Source organism: Corvus kubaryi, unplaced genomic scaffold (assembly GCF_017639235.1).
Source record: "Corvus kubaryi isolate FWS band 111438036 unplaced genomic scaffold, C.kubaryi_AGA036_p1.0 132, whole genome shotgun sequence".
NCBI lineage: Eukaryota > Metazoa > Chordata > Aves > Passeriformes > Corvidae > Corvus > Corvus kubaryi.
Genome location: NW_024580666.1, coordinates 9,257,776 through 9,271,238, shown reverse-complemented (window position 1 = coordinate 9,271,238; position 13,463 = coordinate 9,257,776). Strand labels below are relative to the sequence as shown.

General features: G+C 37.7%; 1 protein-coding gene across 1 annotated transcript; it reads left to right on the top strand.

Annotated features, from left to right (window-relative positions):
* Window positions 1-1,483: 1,483 nt before the first annotated feature.
* On the top strand, window positions 1,484-13,055 carry MC2R (melanocortin 2 receptor). Its single transcript, XM_042032180.1, has 3 exons — window positions 1,484-1,543; window positions 1,854-1,953; window positions 11,488-13,055. The coding sequence occupies exon 3, from the start codon at window positions 11,625-11,627 to the stop codon at window positions 12,582-12,584; it is 960 nt and encodes a 319-aa protein (XP_041888114.1). The 5' UTR covers window positions 1,484-1,543; window positions 1,854-1,953; window positions 11,488-11,624; the 3' UTR covers window positions 12,585-13,055.
* Window positions 13,056-13,463: the final 408 nt, after the last annotated feature.

Sequence of the window (13,463 nt, the reverse complement as noted above, 5' to 3'; positions counted from 1 at the left end):
GTTCTACACTCCTGTGACACCAGTTGTCTTGACTTTACTCTGTTTAGTTATCTCTGTGTATCATAGTGGCACTCAGCAGGTTCAATTGGTCTAAAGAAAAGGAAGTTAAAAGCAAACCCGTGTACAACTGAGGATGAAGAGTGAGACACTTTTTCCCTCCTTGAAACTCTGAAGGACACTCAGTGATGATGAATACACCTTCCACTTTATGAAGGTTTTTTCTTTTTTCAGGTCCCCTCCCTTCAAATGTGTTGCTAAGCTTTTTCTTCTCCAGTCGTCATGTTCCAAGGATCCAAATGAGTCTCACTGAAGCTCTCAAATTGCTACTTGTTTTTACCAGTCCTGCTGTGCTGCAGCGGGGATTACTGTAACATGCATATATCAAACCAGGAGTCCCGTGGAAAGGAAATATCTATGGACAGATTCTTGATAGCTGTTTCAGAGATGTTTATTTCTCCAGCCGCATGGCCGGGGCTCTGCTGAGGAACTGAGGCAATCACGGGACCCGAGGGTCCTTGCCTGCACAGGGGAACACAAAACAACCAATGGGGAACGAGGCTGACCAGGGGCAGGGAAACCCCGTGCCTCCCCCCCAGGACCCCTCTCCCAGGGCTACACGGCAGGGGGAGGAGACCCCAACACTGGTGCACACAGATGAATTAAATCCTCATTTCTTGAGCCTGAATTCAGCCTTTCTGAAGTAGACTTAAGCTTTTCTTTGGTACCCTGGAAGCAAACAAATTTTCTCGGTTTATACTGGTAAGAATATAATTCTGCTTTTGGTCATTGCAATTTAATTGCTATTTAATAGATCCAAATGTGAAGTCTTTCTCTAGGGTAACTCACTTGCGCTATTCCTTCCCATTTGTTTCATTAATAGGGCCGACCACATCTTCAAGGAATATTGTTAAAGCCCAGTACATTTTTTTACCTTCATGACCTGAATTACATATCTTCATAATGACCACTTATATTTATTCAGACAAGTAGAGTTGGACTTTGGTGCTGCTGAGTTCTTTCTACTTTTCTGCTGAGTTCTCTGTTAACTTTTCAGTTCAGCCACCCGTTGTGTCTTTAGTAGAGATGTTAGAATGAAAACAAAGACAGTGACAATCATCTTGCTGGGCAATAAACATCTTATAACATCTCAACCATCTACCTGACTGTTTAAATACTATTTATAATACAGCCCATGGTCTTTTTCTGATTTACACACTCCTCCTGCCAAATATTAGGAGGGGAAGTTATAAAGAGGAGTAGCTGAAAACATAATCCATCTGAAACAGAGTATTTTCCCTTTGATTGGGCAATTTTTTTCTTTTATTTTTCTTCCTTATAAATGTTTCAAGACACAGTGAATTATTTATTTTAAAGAGACCCTAATTCAAGGTTATGCCAATGAAACAACTGTCGTCCTCTTTGATTTAGATGTTCCAATCTTTCCCTTACGCAAAGACTGTGTTGGCTTCATTTCCTTTATAAATAATCTTGCTCCCAGAGCTACCAGCAAACTGACTCACAGTTTGAGTGGTTTCACTAGCAGGTAAGTGGAGGTTTACTAAATATATCTAATGTCAGAAAGCCTCCTTGGAGAAATTAGTGAAATATGCAATGTTATTGTGGAAGGAAGTGCCATATTTCTAGTGTTCCCTAAAATCTTTCATCTCACAGTCATTCTTCTTTAAAGGAAAATTCTGGCAGGGATTTTATGCCTCTTATATGAAGACTGAGTAAGATTTTCCTCTTTGCCAATGGAAGAAGTTAACTTATACAGTAGGAAAACTTCTACTGAAATGTTTCTTATCTTTTGTATACTGTTTTTCCTGCTTCATCTATTTTTTTCTCTGCATCAGACAGAGGCCACACAACCCTCAGAGACTTTCTAGCTCGTCATCAATGAGTCTTCTTCTGGATCTGGACTGGGAATTATCTAAGGAGGGCTTCTCCTGCCAGGTACGGTTTTGTTGTGTTCACTCTGCTCAGGGAAATCAAATTCTGTTCTCACTTGCTCAAGTGCAAATATTGAATAATTCCATTGATCTACCTGACAGTTACAGATTTCTCAGATGGCTGTGTGGTTTGGTGCACTCTATTGCCAATATTTTTAGATAGTTAATCCTGTGTCAGTCTGCAGCACGCAGCAGAGGAAGGCAGAGGACAGCATCAATCTCTGCCTTGAAGCAGATAACCACAAATTAGGGCAGAATAAATGCCTCTATTTAACACATGTTGTTGTAGATACCTGAACTGATTGTTTATCCTTTGAATTTCCCTGTTAATTATTTCAGACCAGAAGCAGAAGCCAAATTTCACCACATGCACACACACATACCCCCATAGATACATGTAATTCCGTGATACCTGAGCAGAAGTGGAAATACCTGTTCTGCCACAGCATCATTGCCATAGGGGTTTCACATGCTAGTGCATGGAAAAGACAAGCTAAAATGACCTAATCTGAGTATCTTCATAAATCTCCCACACCTCTCCAGAGGTGGCTTTGGATGACAGCACACCTTTTGCAATGAGATTGTGTCTACTTCTACCTGTAGAAGAAGCCACGGTAGCTCTGAATGCCAACATGTAACCAGACTAAAGCTTTGTGTTGCCACTACTCCAAATGCTAGCAGATTTTTACAGGCTTGGAGAATTTAGATTTAAGTCCTTCCACACTTGTTTTTTTATTCATTCTCCCTCCCAGGCATATGGAATGAAGATGGCTATGAAAAAAACAAATCTAAAAGAGGTATTTTTTTCACTTTGCCCCCATTCTACAGGCTTCCCAGAGAAAATAATCATCTATTGAATTCACCTTTTAATCATTGTCTTTTCACTATTTTTACTTTTTAGCATAAATAGATGTAAATATATTTGTTCAGTGGCAAAACAAAAAGCACAATGGCACTTTTAAGTAGCTCTCAGGAAAGAAGATGCTGTATCTTTGATGCATGGGTTTTTTTCAATAGGACACACCTAATATGTACCATAAGATAATGCACTTAAACAGCAGGTGACATGCTATAAATCCACACCCTTGTTTTCTGTAATTTAAAAATATTAAATATTATTCTAATGATACCATCTACTTTGACTATTATTTTGTTTGCAACTACTGGAGCAGACACAGCCAGAGAAAAAGATGAATGGCTCCTTACAGAACACCTAGGAGTGCTTCCTTCTTTAGAGCAGAAACACAGGACTTCTTTTTCAAGAAATGGTTAATGCTTTTCTGTAAAGGAGATTTTCTTGATGCTTGTTGATAGCATTTTTGTGATGGTATTATTAATGGCAAACAATGATTTACTGGAAAGTATAAGAACAGAGCAATGGCCTCCAGAAATGTCACTTGAAGGCCTCTTGATTGATTTTACAATGATCCCAAAGAACTGTTTGCCCTGTGTTCAAATCCAATGTCATTTTTCATACCTTGTAGAAAGTTACAGCTATGTATAGGCTAAAAATTAATTTATTCTGGAAACAAATAGGAAATAATAGTGTAATAAAAACCAACTACAAAGTCTGGGGCACAGTAACTAGTGTTTCAAAGAAACATGAATCTTTCCACTACAATCTTAATAGAGAAACATGTATTTAGTAGGCATTGATCACTGTAGCTTGTCACCAAGTCACTCCAATGGCTTGAGACTGATCTGAGGGTGAAGGATGTGACCAAAGGTTATAAGTACATTACTTCCAAAGCAGTTACCTGCATCAGGCACAGAAAGCTTGGTTTAGTTTTGGTTTGTTTTTCTTTTCCTTAGGTAGATTATGTTGTTAAAAACTGCAATTGACTAATAATTATAGTTAGTGTATCACAACAGCTATATTTCTTAATGTACCTCAACTTTACAAAGCAACAGAAGCTTTGCAGAGAGTGAGGTTCCACGTTTCAGAAAAAACCAACTCTCATGATCACACATACTGTGCAGCAGAGACGGGGAAACCTTCACTGCATTTCGCTCCCTTCCCTGACAGCTCTGCATTAAACAACTTGCAGAAGTTCCCCTTCCCCAGGGCACAGTGTGCTGTCTGCACTGGTGGGAAGGCTGCTCTGAAGTGCAACTACTGAAAAAGGAAGCAAATTGCATTAATGAATTTATAGCCCTCGATTTTGTACAGGTCCTAGTTTAATCTCTAGAGGTTACTTGTTTTCAATAAACTGTCCACACACTTGATAAGAAGAAGATTATTTCACTAATGACTTTGTGAAATAAAGTCCACTAATGACTTTGTGGATATTCTGTGTTTATGTCTTGTGACAAAACAAGAGTCTTTATATAACCACCAACAATTTATGCAGCTTTTTTTGGTTCCAGGTACTTCAGATAACAGCATGGGTTACAGTCTCAGAAATTGTATGTGAAAAGTGATACTGCCACAAGGAGTTAGTCAATTAGAAAATGCTTCCTGGATTTTCAGCTTTAATTTCTTTTTCTCTCTGCCTTTTTAATGGTTCTTGCCATTTCATTCACAAACATCTTAAATAATTCCTTTTCCTCTCTGCTGCTGCAAGGATTTATTTTATTAAGGACATTAAGAACTCAGTCCATCTTTCTTTAATCCTTTTTACTTTTCCTGCTTCCAGTATCTTTCCTGAAACACCCAGAGCTATGCATGTTTTGAATGAAGCTACACTCACATCATAGAGACAGAAGGAGTCCTGGCCAGTTAGTTTCTGCATAGCTTAGATGCTTTATTGCAATTTTTTTTTTTTGGCAACAAAATCATGTCATAGTGAATACACCTAACCTTAAATACAAATAAGAAAATCTTTCCTGGTTTTTCCTTATTCATAAAACAAACACATAATTGTGTTACCTTGGTGCTGATCTTATGGGAAAAAGAAAGAGAAGTACCCATAAGAAGTAAACCAAACTTCCAAATTTTTTTCAGCTGTAATCTTTGCAAGACCTCCAGTCTGTTCAGCTTATGATTTGGTCAGAAAATGCTTTTACGCAGTTTTCAAAGTCAGGAAAAAAAAATTCTCTTCAACATATACAGATATATCTTACATTTAAAATTTCAGCAAGAATGACTTGCACCTTAATTTCACTCTAGAAATGCTTTTTATGAGAAAGTCACAATTGTAATCATGTGAGTGAAATTTTCTTAGTAGTTACCCCAATTGGTATATGTCCAGCTTTAGATACAACATTTTTTTTCTGCATTTAGCTAGTATACATATACACTTCCCTTTTTTGGTTTTTTTTTTGCTTTTTTCTTCAAAATGTGCCATCTCTATCAGTGCAAAGTTATTTCTAAGAAAGTTGTGATGTTGAAATCATATGGGACATATACTCATTATTCTGGTGCAGTAAATCACCAAGATCCATGGCAGTGAACACCGTTATACAAAAGACATTTATCTAGGTCTGATGACGGGTCCTGAACTCAAGATTAGGAAACACAATGTTATATAATGTCCACTCATGTGAAGAATCAGAATAGCAGTAATCAGTCATTAATACTGGGCTAACACTATTTTCTTGAACACTAGAGGGAGATCAAAGCAAAAGAATAAATTGCCTAATACAGCATGGATACTAATTGCAGCTGTTAAAAAAATTTCAAAAGATTATGTGATAAAGATCCAGGTATCACAGTATCTTAATTTTTCCTCACTGTTCTCACATACCCTTATTTGATATTGTTTTACCTACACTGTCATTTTAAAAAAGAAAAGAAAAAAAGATAAAAATACTTAGAAGGAAAAGGATTATATCAAAGCCACCATTACTATATTCTGTATTGAAGTAGTTTTTCATACAAAATATGTTTACTTTGATGAGAAGATTCAGGTTCTAGCAACTGAACAATGAAACGTGACCACACAGTACTTTTTTCTAGCTGTCCCTACAGCAGTAAGCAGGGAAAACTCATGTTTCTGAAAGACCTTCCCTGGAAAGAGATCTTTCTGTTCCATCTCAATGCCAGCAACTGAGACCGTTCACATTAAGAGGAGGATGGAAATTAATGCTGTCACTCTTTTGCTCTCCCAGCCACTGTTTTGTTCAGTGTCTACTGAACAAAGTTGTTAACATAAAATGCCTATTTTAAAATATAGACTTTCTTGGTTTTTTATGGAAGAAAGTATCTAATGCGCACCCTTTAGCCATCTCAGTTACTGATGGGAGGTAACAATGCTTTCAGGAGGATTCCCAAATAAAGGAACAATACTTAGACAATATTGAAGAACTGTGCTGCCACTAAATTTTAGCAACTTTCTTGAATGCTTCCTATACCATTTGGGTCTGCTTAATAAGTGGTGAGAGATTTAAAATCGAGGTCATCTGAGGAAACTATTTCCTTCAATAGTTTAACAAATACAGCTGAGGATGTTTCACTTATGATCTGCTACTGTTCCTCAAGCAGGCAGGTTTCTGTTTGGAGTTTTTTTGTACGGGCCATGCTGAGGTACCTTAAGCATGGCCAACCTAGCAGTGAGTGAGATATTTTCAGTACTTGGAGACAGAAAGCTGCAGGAAGTAGAGACGCTGACCCTTAGGAGTATGTATATTTTAGAGTAATTCCTCTGACACAGTTACTTCTAATGACTCTAAAGAACCATACAATGGGCAGGGCAAGGCAGAATCAGGCTTGATGTGTTTTTTCACTTACTTGCTTGTTCCGGGTTAAGCCAGGCTGGCAGACAAAAAGAAATGCTAATTAGCATGTGTAAGGATCATGCTGTCCTCCTAACTCACCTGCCTGTAACAGGTCCAGTCCTTCTTGTCCCCATGAAAGCCATTGCCTCCCTACTAAATACAAAAAAAAAAAACTGAAAAAAATGGTTGCCATTTTTCTTGTTCCTTAGCTTTAAAAATTAAGCCTCCACATCCATGTTTTTGACTGGCTTGTTTCCTTCCTAAATGTCTGGTGCACCCAGAAAAGCTAGAAACAAGGGAAAAGGTATTTGTCCATAGTTTTTTGTCAAATGTATTTTGATACAAAACTGTAACAGCTTGAACATGAGTGACCGAAAAAATACATCGCTCCCAACCGTGGGACTTTGGCTGCTGGCATTTTCAGACAAAGAACGTCATTCTAAGCAGCACCAGACCGCATAACCGGTCACACACAGCTTCTCCAACCACCTCACAAGGGATTCATGTTCCACTAGGGCAAGGTTTTAAAAGGGGAACCAAACTGAACAGATTACCAGGTATGCCAATGATAAAGCTTTGGACTTAGCTAGAGATAATGACAATAGAAGCAACTGCTAATACATTGGAGACTTTTGGGGATTGAGAAAAGGTTATGGCATTTCTAGTGACAAATAAGCACCTCTGTATATACTGAGTGGGTTATGAAATATCCCAAACCACTTACTCTGTTCCCTTCCTTCTAAATTACATTTTTCATAAAATTTAGATACATTCACATATTCCATGGTTCTGGAAAGAAATCATTGCAAATACATAATTGGCTCATTATCACAGCTGTTTTATGCAGCCCTAAAGCTAAAGAGACTACTCAGTACCCTTTCAGGTTTTATTTACTGACAGCTATTTAGAGAGTAAATATATATTGGGGTCTCTACGATAAAGGGAAGCTATTTGCTTTGCTACTAAAACAACAACAGATGCAAATAAAGCTCTGGGAAATTATACAGCATTTAAGGTTCATAATTTTTAACTATTTCTTTTCATTATAGTTCACAGCTGAAATTACTTTCATTGCTATTGCAGCTGACCTAGCCAGTTTATTTAATATTTTGGGATTGAGGGAAATGTTTATTTATTCAGTGAATTAAGTTTTCATCCAATTAAAAAAAAATAAAGCAAGAGCAGACCTATTATTCCCAGACCTTTCAGATGCTAAGCTGTTGTATTTCTACTGCAGAGAAATTTGTATTTTAGTTATCAGTAGGCACAGGGCACACAGGAGAGAGTTATGGTTTGTGCCCCAGGCTAATGGTCTGGAGTACTGGGAGTTCCCAGCATCCACAAGGGTATTCTCAGCCTTACCACAGCTGAAGCGCTGGGGCTGGCTTTTAGCTGTGTAATACAAACCAGCGCAAACGCACTTTCAAAGTGACAAGAGTGTCGTAAGGAGCCACGCCATAATCATGGTGATTACAATTGTCAGATAATCTGGTTTTGATTTGTTTCCTAAGTTTGTACAATATTGTCAGTATAGTTTCTGGTCCTGGCTTCCATTCTCTCAGTTTGCTGCTTCATCTTCCTTTAGATAGCTACCAATCAAAAAGAAATTGATGATAGTACTACAAATATATGCCTTTTTAGTACTGCCATCAGCTCATTGCCCATTATACCAGCTTGGGAGACTGCCTCCTGCTAGATAAATAATGTTTCTGAATATCCAGCGTTAGTGAGCTGTTGATTTCTCCATCCAGGACCTAACTTAAACAAGGATGGGTTGAATTTTTTGCAGTATGTTATGCAGCTACATTTGCAGATGTGTTTCAGATTTTAAGTCTTTCATTGCCATTCATTGTTTTTTGACTGTTTTACATTTCTTGCTACAGTCAGGCAGACTTATTCTTAGACCATGAATAACCTCAAAAAAGGTAAAATCCAAATAATTCAGCTATTGACAGGAAAATCAGAATTGTCCTATATGTCAATTTCTTTTTTAATTGTTATGTTTTATTTTTAATAGTTCTGAAATCTACACACTAGCTGGGAAAGGTTGGCTTTGCAGGTACCTGCAAAAGATAAATCTGAGATATTTCAGAGGGTGAGGGGCATGGACCCTTTATCTGCACAGTACAATGACAAAGAAAACCGTCAAGGTACTGACAGTGGAGAGGAAATCAGTTGCATCCAAACTGTCTCTGTTATTAACACAGGAGTGTAAACATTTTTTTGCCTTTTATACTTGTGCGAAATGACCTTGGCTCTAATTTCTGTAGACAGTAGAAATATGCACCCAAGCTTCAAGGTGTCTTCTTTTCACATTAGCTTTTAGGACACTGTTAAGATGCAATTATTGAAAGATGCCTCTGCCCGAGTGAAGGTGAAGACAAGACCATGTGCCAAAGCCAATGTTGCAGATTTTATTTAACAGTATATATGAGGCAGAGAGATAGAAAGAAAGAAAAGGGGGAGGAGGAAAGAGAGAGGGAGATCAAGCAAAAGGCCATCACCACCCATGGATCCACTGGTGTCCTGTTGGTCCTTCTTCACCCTGGGCTTCTTGGTGCTGGAGGTCCCAGGGTTGTTCTTCTGAGGGTACCACTGATGTTACTCACCATATTCACAACAGCTTTACCTCCCACATGTAGTCTGTCTGTTCCTACACTGCTTAGAACCGCTAAACTACATCATGCATGCTACCTGGTAAACGTGTAGCAGTGAAAAGAATCCTGTAACTGTAGAACTTACTGCAGATGTATGACATAATGTCTATTGTGCAGATGAAGCACTGGATTTGTGACCCATGCAAAACACTGTCTACATAGATATTTCCGTCTGGGATGTCTGAGATTGAAATAAGACTGTGCACCACACTGAAGCATCAGAAATGAGATAATTGGCAAGATCTTTGATGGAACCCTAATAGTATAGCATGCAATAGTCATGTGCACATACTGAAATGAGAATCTCTGAAACAAGGTGGTCTTTTTCTGGCTTTCTATTAATTGATGGAAAACAACATTAAGTGATGTAATTATTCAGTTTACTGTAAATACACCAAAGCCGCTATAAGTTCTTACCAAACTTAATACAAAGTTACTGTAAAATTATAAGTAGCAGATGTAATATACCATGTCATTCATAATATCATATATTTTCAGTGAAGGAAACTATGTTTTTCAGGTAGATTATTTCAGCAATACAACTATATCAGCAAAGATGCATTCTTGAAGAACAGTTTTGAGAAAACAGCAACTTAATAAACGTTTGCCAGCTGATTCTCCTGTTTAAATCCTATCTAAATGAAGTTTTGTCTGAAGTGTCTGTGCTGACTACCTATAAAGAGTGAAACTTTTTAACAGAGTGCTAGATTAGATATCATAAAACTTAACCGTGACAGTAGCTCCAGGTGAGAATAGGAAAAACATACCATTACAAAGACGTTGTCAAGTTTCTTATTCTTAGTAACTCCTTCCTTCACACACTGACAGATGTTGACCTAATTATCTTTGGGAATGTTCATGTATGCTGCAGTGCAATACAGTTTGTTTTGTCCACTACACAGCCTGTGTTTTCAGATATGTATGGGTACTCTCTTTCGTTGAATTCATGAGAGCAGGTGTTCCAAGTCTTGTTTGTATACAAAATAATTAGAACTTTTGACTTCTCCCATTGAAACAGTAACAGTGTGTTATAGTATTCAGCAACCCCGATTATGAACAAACGGCCAAAGGAATTTCAAGACTTACTGATATGAAAGTGTAAAAGAAAGCTGGTTTAAACTTAAAAACAGAGGGATAATCATGAAATTATAGACTCATTTAGGCTGGAAAGGACCTTTAAGATCATTGAGTTCAACCATTAACCCAGCACTGCCAAGTCCACCACTAAACCATGTTCCTAAGTGTCACATCCAAACCACTTAAATACCTCATGGGATGGTGACTCACCCACTTCTCTGGACAGCCTGATCCAGTGCTTGACAACCCTTTCAGTGAAAATATAGCTTTTTAAAGGGGATTTTCTAAATACCAGAACTGCATCTGCATTTCCCAAGATTGGCTATAAAGATGACAAGAAAAAGTCTTTCTTACCGTTTATGGGTTGTATTCAGGCTAAATTAATATCATATCAATTTATACATTAATGAAAAGAGTAAAAATCTATTCCTTTGGAAAGATTCCTATGTGCTTGGATACAGTTTAGATCAGGATTATTATGGGGAAAAGAAAACACCATCTTGGTGCTGTAATCAACATTTGGGGTTTTAGATAGTTTTAAAATACAGACAAGAAATTTTGTACTTTGGATCTTAGAAATATATTCATTAAATCAAAAGACAGTTTCAATTTAAATGAAAAGGAAGCCTCTCACCAGTATCTAACATGCCTCTAAATACATCAATATTTACAAATGTTCACATCTAAATTGAGGGCATTTCATTACACCATCAACAGTGTGGAGGTAAACATGTTACCGCTCTGGACATGAGTTTGTCTTGGCTTTAGTCTTATTTGTGTCTAATAATACTGAACATGTCATGAGAAATGCCAGGCTTTCTCGAAGCAAATAGCTGGGCCAGTAAAGATTCCCAGACTATTGAAGTCTGTCAGATCAATTCCAGTAAATGTGGGACGCCCACTGGTAAAGAAAACTACACATATTTTTAAAACTACTTTGAAGCTAAAAGAGAATTTACACTTCGATTTTTTCTAAGGCTCTGTGAAACCTTGAACAGTTCTTATTTCATCCAACACAATTGTGTCTCTGTATGGTGATTATTCATGTGCTTTAAACTGCAATAGATGATACTTTAAATGTCTGTTTTTACCTCATCTGTGTGGTCAATTTCTTCTTGATATTTATGTTTCTACGTGTTTTATTGTAGGAGACATTCCAAACATTTCAGTTAAGTCTTAAAATTGCTCCAGATAAAGGAGAAAGCCTTGATCAAAAGAAGGTCAGCTTCAGAATAAAGCCAAACCTGAAAAAGAAGCAACCCAGGCTCTTTCCACGACCAGAAGAATGAGCACTGAGAGACCTTCCAACTTAATCAAACACCCAGGGCAGACCAGCATTCCATCCCTCGAAAACATAAGTGATTTTTCATTAAATATCACTGACTGCACCCAGGTTGTCGTGCCAGAGGAAGTTTTTTTCACTGTTGCTGCCGCTGGGATACTGGAAAATCTACTTATCCTTATTGCTGTTGTTAGAAATAAGAATTTACACTTGCCCATGTACTTCTTCATTTGCAGTTTAGCCATTTCAGACATGTTAGGTAGCTTGTACAAAACCCTGGAGAACATCTTTATCATCTTGTGTAAAATGGGATACCTGACACGTCATGGAGACTTTGAGAAAAAACTGGATGATGCCATGGATTCCATGTTCATTCTGTCTTTGCTGGGGTCTATTTTCAGCTTGCTAGCTATCGCAGCAGATAGATACATCACTATCTTCTATGCTTTGCGGTACCACAATATCATGACATTGAGGAGGGCCTTGGTTATCCTGGCAATCATTTGGACGTTCTGTGCCGGCAGCAGCATTGCCATTGCCCTCTTCTCCTATGAAGCAGCAACTGTCATTCCTTTCACCATCCTGTTCCCTCTGATGATGTTTTTCATACTGTGCCTCTATGTCCACATGTTCCTCCTGGCTCGATCTCACGCCAAAAAGATCGCCTCACTGCCCACCAGCACAGTCCATCACAGAACTAACATGAAAGGAGCAATTACACTGACTATTTTTCTTGGAGTTTTCCTTTGCTGTTGGGCTCCCTTTGTTCTCCACATCCTCTTAGCAAGGTTTTGCCCACATAACCCTTACTGTGCCTGCTACATGTCCATTTTCCACGTGAATGGAACACTCATAATGTGCAATGCCATCATCAACCCTATGATTTTTGCATTCCGGAGCCCAGAATTGCGAAGTACATTTAAGAAGATGTTCTACTGTTCCAGGTCAAACTGGAACTGGTAAACAGTTCATCAAAAATGAAGATTATAGAAGCACTTATGGAACGCTGTGCATGATCAGTGTGCAGAGTTAAAAATACCACCAATTAGGCCCAAAGTAATACTATGCTTGCAGTATACTGCCAATGATTTTTCAGAGGGCTACCAAATAATGGATAAAAACTAAGTAAGCACACAAATCTTTGTCAATGAGACCTCAAAACTATGCTAATTCTGCTGATAATTTTCATGCAAGGAAAAAAAAAAGAAAACTGTCTTAATTATCTTTTGCTATTTCACAAAAATTCAAACTAAATCTGCATCGTTGCCTTACCCCAGAGATGAGCCAACTCATTTTGTACCAATAATTTCAATTCAATGCATATATTACTTAAAAATTCTGTTGTTTAAATTGCAATGAAGTTATCATTTGTTTCTAAACTGCACATTTGTATAAACGTCTACAATTAAGTAGAAAACATGGGCATGTAACTTTGCTGAAAAAGTGAACTCATGACTCTTCTTTAACATCTATCTCCTCAAAATCATGCAATTAGTGATCTCTAAGTTTCAAAAACCATTTTTGGAGTGCAAGCCCAAAAGAATAGAATATTTTTATTTAAAAGCTAGTTTTAGCCACTGAAGAGTTATTTCCAATATAAAGTTGTCATGCCAGCAAAGACAGGTTTTAAATTTTAAAACCTCTAAGCCAAGTCTGGACTAGCAAAGGGAATTGCTGAGCTCGTCAGTGCCAGTTCTCTTCAATAAAATAATAAGCTCCACAGATACTAAAAGCACTTTGATTCGCCATGACATGCTACAAAACAGAATTCAAAAAACATGATACCAGAGACAAAATTCAAACACTTCCAAGGAAGTCAATCACCTGGGTAAGGAAGCAGCT

Bases quoted from the DNA above. Each gene is read 5' to 3' on its own strand.
- MC2R (XM_042032180.1), top strand. From the start codon at position 11,625: ATGAGCACTGAGAGACCTTCCAACTTAATCAAACACCCAGGGCAGACC.